The sequence below is a fragment of the Carassius gibelio genome, chromosome B9 (assembly GCF_023724105.1).
Source record: "Carassius gibelio isolate Cgi1373 ecotype wild population from Czech Republic chromosome B9, carGib1.2-hapl.c, whole genome shotgun sequence".
Taxonomy (NCBI): Eukaryota; Metazoa; Chordata; class Actinopteri; order Cypriniformes; family Cyprinidae; genus Carassius; species Carassius gibelio.
Window position 1 is genome coordinate 24331339 of NC_068404.1, and position 14228 is coordinate 24345566.

The 14228-nt window shown below is 35.9% G+C and overlaps 1 protein-coding gene across 1 annotated transcript in view; it reads right to left on the minus strand.

Moving 5' to 3' along the window:
* cwc22 (CWC22 spliceosome associated protein homolog) overlaps positions 1–14228 on the minus strand; it is a 38365-nt gene that overhangs the window by 20709 nt on the left and 3428 nt on the right. The window contains exons 2-14 of the mRNA XM_052565715.1: positions 13772–13871; positions 10131–10351; positions 8646–8698; positions 8465–8551; positions 8088–8348; positions 6599–6727; positions 5652–5820; positions 5517–5570; positions 5288–5423; positions 4989–5195; positions 3572–3634; positions 2557–2661; positions 1281–1365 (exon numbers count right to left, since the gene is read on the minus strand). Of these exons, the coding sequence (XP_052421675.1) occupies positions 1281–1365; positions 2557–2661; positions 3572–3634; positions 4989–5195; positions 5288–5423; positions 5517–5570; positions 5652–5820; positions 6599–6727; positions 8088–8348; positions 8465–8551; positions 8646–8698; positions 10131–10351; positions 13772–13871 (1670 nt within the window). The remainder of the gene's footprint in view (positions 1–1280; positions 1366–2556; positions 2662–3571; positions 3635–4988; positions 5196–5287; positions 5424–5516; positions 5571–5651; positions 5821–6598; positions 6728–8087; positions 8349–8464; positions 8552–8645; positions 8699–10130; positions 10352–13771; positions 13872–14228) is intronic.

The following is a 14228-nucleotide window of genomic DNA, read 5'->3' on the forward strand; positions in this document are numbered from 1 at the left end:
GCTAGATTCACAGTAGTTTTGAAGGTGATACACAATTTTGTTACTTTATGATTATTTTAAAGCATTTTTATTTAATCATTAAGATTCCTTAAGCCTCATTAAGCAATTTAGCAAACATTCCCCCGCTCTCAAGTCTCACCATTATGAGAAAGTGTGAAGTCAGATGTTGTAGCACCTCTGATTTAAACCTCAGTAGAAAAAATGGCAATCATGTTAAGTTTGTAAGTTCAGTTCAGCTGAAACAGTCCACGTGATAGACTGTACTCTGATTTAACAATTGTTTTGGATCATACTTAAAAATGTACAATGTAAATTGTTCATAAGACGCATGTTAATTGTTAAACAATGTTTCTGTAAATTAATTCAATGTTTTAGTAAAAAAAAAAAAAAAAATACAGGATCAGAAAGCTCTCAGATTTCATAAAAAATATCTTGTGTTCTGAAGATGAATACAGGGCTTGCAGGTGTGTAACATGAAGGAGAGTAATTAATGACAGAATTTACTTTTTGGGGGGAACTAACCCTTCAACCCTTTATGTACTTAACAAAACTGGAAAAAAAAACAGGCATATTTATTAAAAAAAACAAAAAATAAAACATTTAAAGCAACCTAGTGCACAAAAAAAAATTATGGAAAAAACAATTCAGTTACAGACCCTATAACTCGAATGTTGACTATCCTTAAATTCAAAAGAAATTCCTAAACGACCTAACATTAAATGTTGACAATTAAAAACAAAAATTCTCTCATGAAAACATGCTCCAACAGCCCAAATATCAATATGCATTAAATATCATTAAAAAGCTGTAAAACTCCATGTGCATGAGGAGGACAGTCATACTGAGAAAGGGTTCTGTGATGGCAAGGGAAATAGACTTATGCTGCCTTTCTCCAGCCACAGAATTGTTGTTTAAACATTTTTCATTGATATTAAAGGAGAACTCATTTTGGAGTCCTTCACCACAGCGATTTCTGATCCGTGATGGTACTTCTGCTGCACCGTGCCGGCGAAATTCAATTAAAAACAACTAATCTGAAAAGTTATTAATTCAATCTGCATGCTGCGGCCCTCAGGGGCTTCAGGAGCTTGGGTTCAAAAACAAGAAAAAACAGCCTCATCTCTACACATGGGATCTCAAAAGTAGGTTGTCTTTCAATTCCAGCCAAAAGAAGCTTTTGCACAGCCTATTTCTGGTGGCTTTTAGAGCTGCTCCCTTTCTGCTGATGGAAGCACGAAAGACGACACGGAACCATTAGATCACATGATGCACACACTCACCTTGACTGGATGGCGAGGTAAATCGTTCGACGGAACGCTACCAAGTTCACCTCTGTCTGGTCGAAGATGGTGACTTTCTCTTGTTCTAAAATAAAGTAAAGACAGAGACTGGCTGAAGTTTGTCATATGATATGTCTCCCTCCAGAGGTCAATAGCACTTGTTCTTTGCGGAGTTATTTTAATTCACAGGCTCACAGCCTTCTCTGATGAAGCAATTAACATAGCTAAGCTCATCTGATCACAGGAACGGAACGAAAGAATAGCAGAGAGACACACAGCTTACACTGTCTGCACTCAATGACAAGGAGCTCTTGAACCTTCACATTGTAATCAACGAGACATCCGGCATATAATGAACAAATCAACTTCTTTGATCTTTTGGAATAAAGGAACATTTTACAGAAATAGACACAATTTTACAATACTTTAATAAAACAAATGTATATATAAAAATAACTATTTATTTCAGTGTCATTGTTAAATGAACTAAAAATAAAACCAAAGGCATACAATTTTTTTTTTTACTTCGAATAAAAGTTGACTGAAATAATAAAATATATATATAAAAATGTATCTAGCTGCCAAAATTTCTAATTTAATTTATTTGGATAAAATAAATTGTTAAGTCAATAAATATTGTATAGACAATATTATTGTCAAAAAGTATAACACAACAAAATAACTTTTAAATTAAAGTGAAAAAAAAGAAGATAAAAACTGACTGACAGAGAAACAATTTCAAGCCAATCGTGCTGAGCATGTCTACAGACATACAGCAGATAAAAAAGACATCAGAAAGTAACCATCACCTATTAGCCTGTTGAGGTTTGTTACTAGCGTAGCAACGCAAATGTTCAATAGGACCACATGCTTGTGTAGGACTGGCCAAGCATTTGCATTCTTCTGCAGAGTGTGTTTCTGGATTTAAATGGTTTTAAGTTCAAGAAACATTGTTACTGCACCTCAGAGGGGAAAAAAAGTGATGATCCCTTTAATGTCTGAAACACAATGTGCTACAGTCTGGAACAGGTAGTCTCCTGACAGACATAGTGTTTTATGCAGTTTCTCCTCAGCTCAAGACCCAAGAGACCATAGGAGCAGGATTATCTAGGGAAACTAATGCAAAGCATTGTCCCCAAACACATAAGTGCTCGAATAAGAACATGAAGTATAGCGCCACCAAGCCACATCATAACACTGAATATTAATACAATTGTGCCTATTTTTCTATAAGTATATGGTAGAGCATGTGACGCTTGATAAATATTTCAAATACCTTCTCCAGCTGCCTCCTCTTCACCTTCATCATCATCATCATCTTCGTCATCTCCACTGCCACCAGCGTCATCACCAGAATCACTGCTTCCTTCGTCAAGAATTTCTGAGGTATGAAAAAAAGCTTTTATTAATCATAAATAATAATAAAAATTACAGTTACAGTTGAGTGGCATAACTCTTGCGCAAAGTTTGCATGTTGCTTATGTGATATACATTGGCTCACCTTCATAATTTAAAACAGAAATATTTCCAACACTGCGAATTAAGCAATTATAACCCCACTGCCAATAGAAAATGTGTCGTATCTGACCTTGAATTTTTTGAACCATTACACCCCTAATATATAAAAAACAGTATATATAACAGTGATATCCTTGTCCTTCCAATCTAACTGAATGGTTCTAGGCCATAAAAAGTTGTGAAGTGGACCAGACTTCATGATGATAGTCATCACCATGTTTTTATTTTAATTGTAATTTGGTTTATGGCTCATTTTATTTCCATTTTTTCTTTCAATATATGTTTGTAGTGGAGAGCCTGGAAAAGTGGAGGGAACGATGAGCTACATTATCCTAAAGAACTGTACCGATGAATTAAAATCTCACCCTACTTGGGATTCATTTGGATTTGACTTTAGGAAAAAGTGACAAGCGTAACACACAAACACTCTCTCATCTTTGCCCAGTTCTCCCGTTGGCATCTTAGGTCACAACTATGTTCTCTCACTTTTTCCACTGCTGAACGATTCCATTAGCTTTGCTTCTCAAGCCATAAATGAAGTAATCATCTTCGCATCAGAGAACAAGCATCTCCAATTGTTGCAATCAAGGGCCACCATTTCAGCTTCCTGTACCATATGGTTGCCTCCAGTCCGTTGTACAATTAGTACACAATTAAAATTCAAATGCGCTAGCAGAGACAGTGCATCAGAGGGCATCTCTTTTAACAGGCAATAATGAGAACGTAGAATGCGTAAAAAAAATAAAAAATATATAAAAGAGTCATTAACTCACCCCGTTTAATTGCTTTGTACTTCTCCTCGTTCTCCAGGAAGTTGGGATCCAACTTGAAGACATCTGCAAAAGGAATATTGTTGATGTAAAGCAGACATTCGTTTGCAATTACACGTTACGCAGCAATTAAGTCAGTGCCAACGAGATGTAATCAGAGGCAATTACCCATAAAGAAGAATTTGCTGTGTATTAGCCATAATACATAAAAAGAGCTTAATGTGATAATGGCTATTCATGCTCCCCAAAGGGCCACTTGTATGGATTTTCAATTAGCACACTTTGTCTCAGAAGCCTCAGTAAAGATGCATATCCGCAAACACCAGTACAGACAGAAGCTAAATATGAGAACTGAGAGAGCAAAACTCTCAATTACACACAGGCAGAGCAAGGACTGCAGCCTCTGGTTTGAGAGCATGGGTTCCCTCGTGGGTGGCTTTAGAGAGAAGGAAGTCATCCATTATGATCGTATCAAGGTAATTAGCTGCTAAACATGAGAAATTGAGGTCTGGCAGGTTAGGTGAGTGAGGTACTGAATCGTACTCGCTCAACACCTTCAGGAACAATGATGAAAACCGGACCGTTTTAAACAAGACAGTGGAAATTAGAAACTTGAAGCATGCGTTTCATCATGACTGATACATTTATGAATTAAACCTACATGACCATTTGAAAGCTTGTGGTCAATAGAATTTTCTTTGAAAGAAAATACTTTTGGTTCGAAAGAGAATGTATCCACAAAAATATTAACAGTATAACTTTCAAATATTAATGAGAAGAAAAGAAATATGTCTTGAAGGATTGATCATGTGACATCTTCATGGAAGAATGAAGTTGCTGAAATCATTTTGTCATCACAGGAGTAAATTTCATTTTATACATTCAAATACAAAGCACTATTTACAATATAATTTTTTTTTTTTTTTTTTACTTCATTTCTGACAAAAAAAAATGGATTGGAGTTTGAGAAAGGCACATTACAAATAAGATGTATTATTATTATTATTAATGCAGACTTGGTGCAAGAGACTTTTCAAAATAATGAAAAAGTCCTACAGACCCAACTTGGTAGCAAAATGGTAGTAACTGAAATTCTAATTCCTGAAATATTAAATCTGTTGTTGAATGATATCCTAAGTCAGTAGTTTACTGGAATCTCAAATCAGCGGTTACTAAAAAAGATTATAGAACTTTCACATAAGTGCTTTATTTAAATATTAAATAAAAGGAGGTAATATTTGGCAAGAGAGACCACATAGAATATGAGTTTATTAAATTATCAGACCTGTACTCACGGAGATCTCCAATCAATTTTTACTGAAATCTAAAATCAGTCATCTGCCCATGACAATTTCTAATATGGAGAAAGGTAAAAGGTTTAACACTCTAAAATGGCTTAAAGAAGTGCAGCTGATCATACTTAAGATGTCCTCTGTGTTGTAATCGTCCTCCAGAGGAAGCATGTGTGTGAACTGGTCCTCTTCTTCCACTAGGTCAAGCCCATCTGGGATAATAGGGTGGTCCTTAAACCCATCCTTCCTGATGGCAAACATCACCTCAATCATGTACTGTACACGCTTATCTATCTCTGATTCATGCAAGATGTTCCTCAGGCGTTCAAAGATAGCTGAAAAATATGACAATGTAGACATAACACAAGATAAAATCATCCATTCAATAACAAAATAAGTAAATAAAATAAAATAGAAAGTAATGTACCGTTGATGCCTCGAGGGGAGACCTCTGTCAGTTTGAGACCACAGTCTTTTAGAAAGCTGATGGCCACTTCTACACTGTCATCAGTGGGTCTTTCCAACAGCAGAGTTAACATCTCTAGACACAGGACTTCATGAGCCTTGAGACAAAGAAATGCAGTTAATGCAGTTAAGCACTACACTAAGCTGTGGTTTATAGACAAAAATCTTTTAAAAGGACAAGAAGGACATACCACATTCTGGTTGATGAGATGACCCACGAACTTGGATGCTGTGAGACATTGTTGCTGAAAAGACAGAAAAAAAAAAATGTTAGAATGTTATTTAAATCGGTGCTCCTTTTAGTACCCAGCTTCCTTAAGACTTACTTTATCATTCCTCCTGTAACCTTTCCGGAAATTGAGGATAAGTCTCTTTAGAATAAGTTCTCCGATCTGAGGGAACTTGGAGTTGATGATGGCTACCACTGCAGCGTACACATGGGTGAAGATGGGAGAGGCAGCCTGAGCCTGAAGTGTCGACCTGGCCAGAAGACCCCTGGAGAGAGACACACGAGGACCAAAAACAGTTAGTCAAACTTACGGTTTCCTGTCTACACAGGAAGCATCCTAACTGAAATGAAACCTCATAAGTGACTGGTTTACATTTACATGGGTAACAACCTGCATCATGCAAATATCATTTGAAGACTCAACTTCACAACTGATTTCAATGGAACTTGGTGTATACACTACCATACATCTGGGGTCAGTTACAATTTTTTTTGGGAAAAGTTGTTTTAATTTTTTTTTCAGCAAGAATCCCTTAAATGCATTAAAACTGACAATAAACATTTAAAATGTCACAAAAATTTCAATTTAAAAAAATGCTGGGGGTTTTTCTGTTCATTAAAGATTCTTGAAAAAATGTGTCGGTTTGTCGATTGTCATTTTGCAAATGATGCCTTATCCAAAGCATGGACAATGACAATGGAAGCAATCAAAAAACAACAAAAGAGCAATGAAAAGCAAGAGCTATAACAAGTCTCAGTTAGCTTAACAAGGTTTTTTCTTATATAAAAATAAATATAAAACATAGAATTGAAAAAGAATAGAGCAATTAATAGTATTATGATACTATGTCCTTTAGGCAGTGACAGAGAGTACATTAGATGTCAGTAAGATGTTTTGATTTACGCCATTCCCTTTCAACAGCCCTGAGCTTAGAACATGTCCATAGAGTCAGTAGTCTGTCACCAAAACAAATTCCTGGTAAACATACCTGGCAACAAAGCTATTTCTGTTTCGGAGTCAAACACAAGAGCTGTGGTCTTTACCTGCCCCTCACTATATTCTCCTGCAGCAGCTCTTGAATAATGTTGGCGATGTTGGAAACGTTTACTTTGTTGATCAGACCATTGATGGACTTCTTCAGGGCTTCCCAGCTCATCCTCTGATACTCCAAACTGTGGAATGAAAAAGAAAAGAATGGATGAAAAACCATCTACACAAATCTGTTAAAGCAGACACTTTCAGCCTGTTAACACCACAGTGATCTTGAAACATTTGTCGTTAGTGCCCAGTAATAGACCATTTTAAAGGTCATATTTGGCACAACTGTAATAGCAGGAAAAAACCTTCAATGCCGTCTGCTTCTCAGTCTGTACTTCAGCATGAAACAGCCTGGAAAATGCTGATGATAAGGAGTTTTGAAGTCGTGCTCAGCTCCTTAGAGAACTGCTATTTTTCCCCAACAACTAAGCTCTTGAGACTGATCTCTGATGCACTGTCTCGATCACCTATCTTCCAGTGTCTGGCCTCAAGCACAGACCAGAGCTCCACTCCTTCTGCTACAGGTATCCCACAACCCTAAGGGACACCTCTATATTTCCTGGCTGGTGACCTCCATTCTGCCACATGAGGAAATTTTATCGACCCCTTCATTAAATTAACGTGGATGCGTTTCCCACCATCAATAAATCCCAATCTATTCTTATCACAATATCTGAGAATACTTCAAAATCAATCCGATTCGAGATGGATCAACAAAGATCATCTTTCTTATCTGATGATCACTCGTTATTAGAACTGGGCAATAAAACTAAAAATTATATTTCTCAATGTTTAGGTCTTTTGGCAGTTTTCACCATTTTTGTATTTTTACATTTATATTATTTATGGCTTAAATGGCTGATCATTAAACAATAGTAATTTGAAGACAATTAGATTAGAAGAAATAAAGTTGGATAAAGTCTGATATAATGTCAGATTTTTCCATAAATATGTAGGCATCAAAAGAACAACAAAACAGTAGTGTACATTATTTTGTTGTTCTTTTGAATTTTACTCAAGAAGAGCAGTGCTACAAAAGTCACACATTTCTATTTAAAATAAAACATGGATTATCATGGATTCCACAAAAATACAGCACAACTGTTGTATTATGAGAAAGTATATGGAAATAGATTATTTATTATTGTAATGTCTTATTGTAAAAATTTTTTATTGTAAAATTATGTTTTATAACAATCTTACTGGCATCAAAACCTTTGAACAATAGTGTATATTAATTTTACAAAAAATATTTTATTATGATAAATTCTACACTTAGATTTAATCACAGAAATATTGTCAATATTCAGTATGTTGCCCAACTTCTTATTAATTCCCTTTTTTTCTTGAAAGCTCAAAACCCATTGATGGATTTTCAAAGTGTAATATCATAAATATATAGCCTAAGGTAAATAAACTTTATATCAAACAACAACAGTACACCATGATTAACCCTATAAAAAATATATAGATACAAAATGTAGTGAAACCAACCTGCTCTTGTCAGTGATCTGAGCCTGCATCATTCTCAGTTTGGCCGGTGGGATGTAGGCCCCACCAGTGCGGGTAAGGATGGGGTCCAGCGCTTCCTTCCTCTTCTTTACTGGAGGCTCCTCAGTGGGAGATTTATCATTTTTGGCTGGGGATGCTGACCTTCCCCTCCTCCTGTGTTCCCAATCCCTCTCTCTGCTGGAGCGCCTTTCATAACGATCCCGGTCATCATAGCGGCCTCGATCTCGCTCGCGCTCCCTGGACCTGATGCGAGGACAACGAAGAACAAAGAAAACATTAGAACTGAAAGGTGCAATTTATTACATCAGGACGAAAACGGCAACAGCATATTTGTCTAGAACATAAACACATTCCCTCACCTACGACCTCTTCCATAACGTTCTTGAGGAGAACGAGATCTAGAGCGGGATCTGGAGCGGGATCTTGACTGTGACTTCTTTTCATCCCTAAAATGGAGACAAATGGAACCAGTTTAAATAAAGGTCTGAATTTGAAGTGGCTTTTTAAAATTGTTTTTATTGAGATTAATAACAGACTTACCTATCAGATGAGGAGCTTCTTTGTCGGTTTTTGCTCTCATCTTCAGAGGCACGCTAAAACAAACACAATCACATTAGCCAAGCATAGTAGTTGCACCAATAAGTCAAGCTCTGGATTTGTGTCAACTACTTATAGGTTATATGACTTTAATAGTGATTTCTTTATACATGGCAACAGTGCAACATTAATAGTAAACTGCAATGGCATATCTGATTCACACACTTATATTTTAATGGATGGCAGTGTTTAAGGCTTATAAAAACTAGGAATTTTTATTTAATGGTCAATAAATTATTATTTATTAAACAAACTGATTTAGTACTTGTTAATTCCCTATAAACAAGTAAATAACGTAATTCAGTTGAGATGCAGCTATGTTTCGTACACATTACTTGAAATGACTGTTAATTACTCTTAATGTGTAATATGTATTATAATGTATAATAGCCAAAAAAAAATAACCAGCACATCTGGAATCTACAAACGGAACCATCCACCCTTTGACATAATAAAAATGCTGTTTGATTAGTGCTGGGCGGCATACCGGTTCATAACGAACACCAGCGTTTATTTTTCTCATGATATCCATTTTTAAAATACCCCAATACTAGTGCCGTTTAAATAATGTTCGGAACGCGTCTGAGAGGGGTCTCTTTTCACTGTTGCGAGGACACGGCTATATGTGTTACTATTGGTGAAAGTTCTGAAACTGAAGCTGTAGAAGCAGGAGAACGTGACGACACAGAAGAACTCATCCACAATATACACTGACCGCCACAAATATCCACCGAGACGTGACACAAACACGAGCATGACTTCAGCGCTGGATTTAGCAACCCTCAGATGCTTTTAGCAGCTCATTTTCCATAGAATACATACACTGACAAACCTAGCGACTTTTTTGGATAAACTGTAGCTTTGATTCAGTTCTGTTCTGTGCAGTGAGCAGCATCACTTTCAGCTGTCCGTACCTCAGCAGACTCATCAATAAATGAGTCCTGTTACTGACTGTTTGGAATTATAAATATGAGCATAGGTCATCTGTTAATATTACGCACTTTTTGTTTGTCGTGTTTTTTTTTGTTTTTTTTACTCAGACGCAGGCAGTGTGCTGTATGAGACAAAAATAATAATATCGCCAAAACCACCACATAGCGGCTCAACATGCATGTCGATTCTATCAGACGATGTTGCAATTATAAATGAGTGACTCCAAGTTAACATGTATTATGTTTCGTCACTATTTAGGATGGAATTTTTCTACAATATTCCCTCATCATGACAGTATAAAATAGGCATTCTACAAGTCAATCTACTGCAGTAGTCTATTTTCTCTCTCAATCAGTAGAAAATGTTGTTTACACCCGGTCATGCATGAAAAAGAAAAAATACCGTCATATACCACGAAACCGGTATAATTTTGAAAAATACTATGATATAAATCTTTGGTCATATCACCCTCCACTATGTATGACTGTAACTCACCTTGATATGCGTGACACTGCTCTTCATCCTGTGCATAACACCGTCATCACTGTCGTCTTCACTGCTGTCACTGTCTGAGCCGCTGGACTCTTGATTGTGCCCGGGCCTGGACGATGCTCTCACCCCAGGGCTGCCCGCCCGTGGACTCCCATCTTTGGAGCCAGCATCCTCAGGTTGAGCTGAACCCTCAGGTCTACCTGCAGCAGGGTTACGTTGGCCATCTGAAAAAAAAAAAAGAAAAAGCATTAAGTCTTAATTAAGACTTGGTTTTAAGACAGCTGCAATCATTCAAAAACATAGTGATGAACAAACAAAGATGATGTTTGCAGAAAACGAGACTACATCCTCTTAAAAGCATGATACAGAGAAGAACACAATTCTTGAATACAAACACTGGACTCTCAGTAACAGCAGTCAACCAATTATTATTTTATGGAGTATTTCAAGTATTCAGTTTTAGTTACACTGTGCACAAGCCATCATACCACCCCGGCTTGGAGTCAAATCCTGATATGCATTTCAAAATTCTATTTAAAATAAATCGCTTCTGGGAGAATGATTTAATGTAGGATTCTTGCAAACCTGAAGTGACATTTCACAACAACAGAAGCCAAAGCTCAATAACTGAGCGCTGAATCGATGCCAGGGAGCATAAAAGCCCATGAAATAATCATAAAGAGCAGATCATTCTGCTAAGCTTGCGACTGGGCCTGCGACTCAACACCTGCTGTTTTCCTGTGGATCCTTTTGTCACTTCAAACACAGCCACCAAATAAAGAGAACAAAAACACTGAAGCCTTTATCAATGCAGTTTGCACTCTTTCTTCGAAGGCATTTACAAGAATGACTTATCGCAACACGCACACAACAGCGCAGCGCTTTAAAAATGCATGAAAGGATGATTCTTGTTAAATGATCTTGAAATATATAATGGCTGCAGTCGTGATGTGAAGTGGCTCCAAGACAGCTGGTCTCATTTCCAGATATGGAGCTCAATCTCTGTGACAGCTTCACTCTTAATGTCAAGCTTCAACAGTGATCCTGACATTTCAGAAAGACTTTGAGGAATGAACACAGCCAGGGCTTAAAATTAACAATTGCCACACACCAAACGAGACAGAAAAATTGGCTTTGGCAAGCAACTTAAACCAGCTGGCAGGTGTCTTGAGATGGTATGCAAGTAAAAATCTAAAAATGAAGGTAAGTGATATGCATTTGAATCAAATCAAAGAGTAAAAACCTAAATTCCTCTTATAAAAATGTTAAATACTTCAAAGAGTCTAGAGTTTTTGTTTTCTTCATGGTGCCACATAAGTGGAATTTTCCTTGAAAAAAATAAATAAAAATATTTCAAAAACAAAATATAATAATAATAATTATTGTTATTATTATTGTTACATTATAATGCTACAGCTGTGTATAAATATGGTTGGAAACAAAACATTTAAATTAGAATACCAGAAACAAATACATTAGTGAAACAAAATAAAATTAAACTAAAACAATTCAAAACTTTATGGTCAGTAAAATTTTTAGTGCATTTGAAAGCAGCCTCTTATGTTCACCAAGAATGCATTTATTTGACCAATTATACAGCATAAACAGCAATATTGTGAAATATTATTAAAAAAAAATTGAACTTGAATTTGCAGCATTATTACTCATGTCTTCAGTGTCACATGATCCTTCAGAAATCTAATATTTTGATTTGATGCTTAAACGTTTTAATGTCAAAAACCATTGTGCTGCTTTCTTTTTGGTTGGAAATATTTGTAAAGATTCTTTAATGAATAGAAAGCTCAAAAGAAAAGCATTTATTTGAATTTGTAACAAATGCCTTTACAACCATGATTTTTGACATATCACAACATAAGGTTGAAATGCGAGATGCTGTAACTCTGTGGTCTCCCCGAAAAACTGCTTTTTCTACTGAAAATACAAAACAACTTAAAAAAAGAAAATAAATCAGACATGACATAGTCCCACTACACACACTCTACAGAGACATGAAATGGTATCATAACCTCAGAGGAGTCCTTCAATGCCAAATATTCTTCTGTTTTCCAATATAATGCTGAACAAAAGAACAGACCAGGGTCGAGCTGTGCCTCAATTTCGTGCCAAATGTTAAATGCGCTGTACTGAAATACATATTCTAATTGCACACTCAACAACAGGTGAGATATGCCCCTGGGTTTTGTAGGGCAAATCATAAAAATATGAAAAAAATAAAATAAAATCACCCAAGTGTGTTCAAGTATCCTTGTGCTGTTCTCACTGGGTCTGATTTTGGATTTGCAGCAGCTCAGCAGAAGGGATGATTGAAAGCATTTTATGGATGATAACACAGACTATGAGAGCTACTGAAGTGAGACTGCTGGTGACGAGCTCTAGAGACCAGGGAGCAATAGATCAGATAAACAGGCATGAGATGCAAGGTTATACGTCTCCGCATCACTATACTGAGGCCGGATGCAGATGAGCCTTGAGATACAGACCTCTATGGAAAAACACTGATGACTGACTTGACATTGGCGTACAAGATTTAGGAGCCACCTGAGGGACATACTAGCAGTACTATTAATGGAAGAGTTGCATCTAAGACCCTCAAGATTACATTTGATTTATTCACACTACACATGGAAAAATACAACTATTTCCTTTGAGACTAAATCTGAAAAACTAATGACTGAAAACCTTTCATATTAAAGGCATTTCAAATCAGATTCAACTGCAGTTGCTGAAAATGGCAATAACTAAAAAAAGAAACACAATGAGTCCTAATTTTACAGTTTGACCAAAGATTTTATTCCTCATAGTTGTTAGAAAAAAACCTTTTGTATTTGAGGTAATTTCTCATGTCAATTGAAACGTGCTAGCTACACAAACTGTGTGTTCGCCCACAACAGGTGCATCTACAGTGAAGCATTGCTCTGTCACTCTGTTCGTCCTTGTGCTGACTGAGGATAGGTTGGAAGTAGGTCTCAGCTGTGAGGAAACAAGCAGGCTCATGTGCCAGTTTAGTGCTGAGGCAACCGTTTTCTGCCCATTGTATGTACAGTTTGTTCTACCGGAGCAGAATTATTTTCAGAGGATATAAGGCCAGTGGCATTACTATTTAAAGGAACAGTTCACCTAAAAAAAATAACATTTTCATAATTTACTCACTCTCTATCATTCCTTACTTTTTTTGTGTGGAAACAATTATTCTTTTAATTATTAAATGGGATATTTAATTAATGGGTAATTGTATTAATAATGGAATAGGACAATAAAAACAAATTAAATTACAAAATAAGTTTTAATACTAAAATTACCAAAACAAAAATGTAAAAAAAAAAGTAACATATACATATATATATATATATATATATATATATATACATATATATATATATATATATATATATATATACACACACACACAAAAAAGATTTTGTTATTAAAGATATAATTTTTTTAAATATCTTTTGTGTTCCAAATTATAAAATAAAGTACATTTTGGGGTGAACTTTCCCTGTAACAATCAATAGCAAAATGTGATTTAAGATTATTCACAATTTTATGTGACTACAGTTAAAATGCAATAAAATAAAAAAAAAGAAATAATAAAAAAAAAAAAATCAAAAGGACAAACTTACCAACAACCCTCCTGCTGTCCTCACCATCACTGTCTCCATCCTCAGATGAACTTGTGCTGGCCTTTCTCTCCCGCTGCTGCATTTCTCCTGGGCTGGGAGGCTGGAAGGCAGAGAGAGGACACAGAGTAAGAGCACAGTAGTGCAACAAAGCACAAGTACAGTAGGTCTAAGTGTATGAGTGTTGAGCCTGTTAAACGCGCAACAGCTCCGTCTTGTGACACTGCAACATGCAGCGCTCTTTTTTTAATAAAATCATTTTTCATAATCGATTTGCTGTATCACAATTTATGTTTTTTCATCATCAAAATATAAGACAACTTAAAATTATCATTAAGACGTTTGTTTTACCATTTCATGTTTTTAAGAGATTTAAAGACATAGAATAAAAATTAATAAAAAAAATTAGGGATTTTGCTTTATCCGCACATCTATTTTTATTTGTGACTGAAGCCCTGCA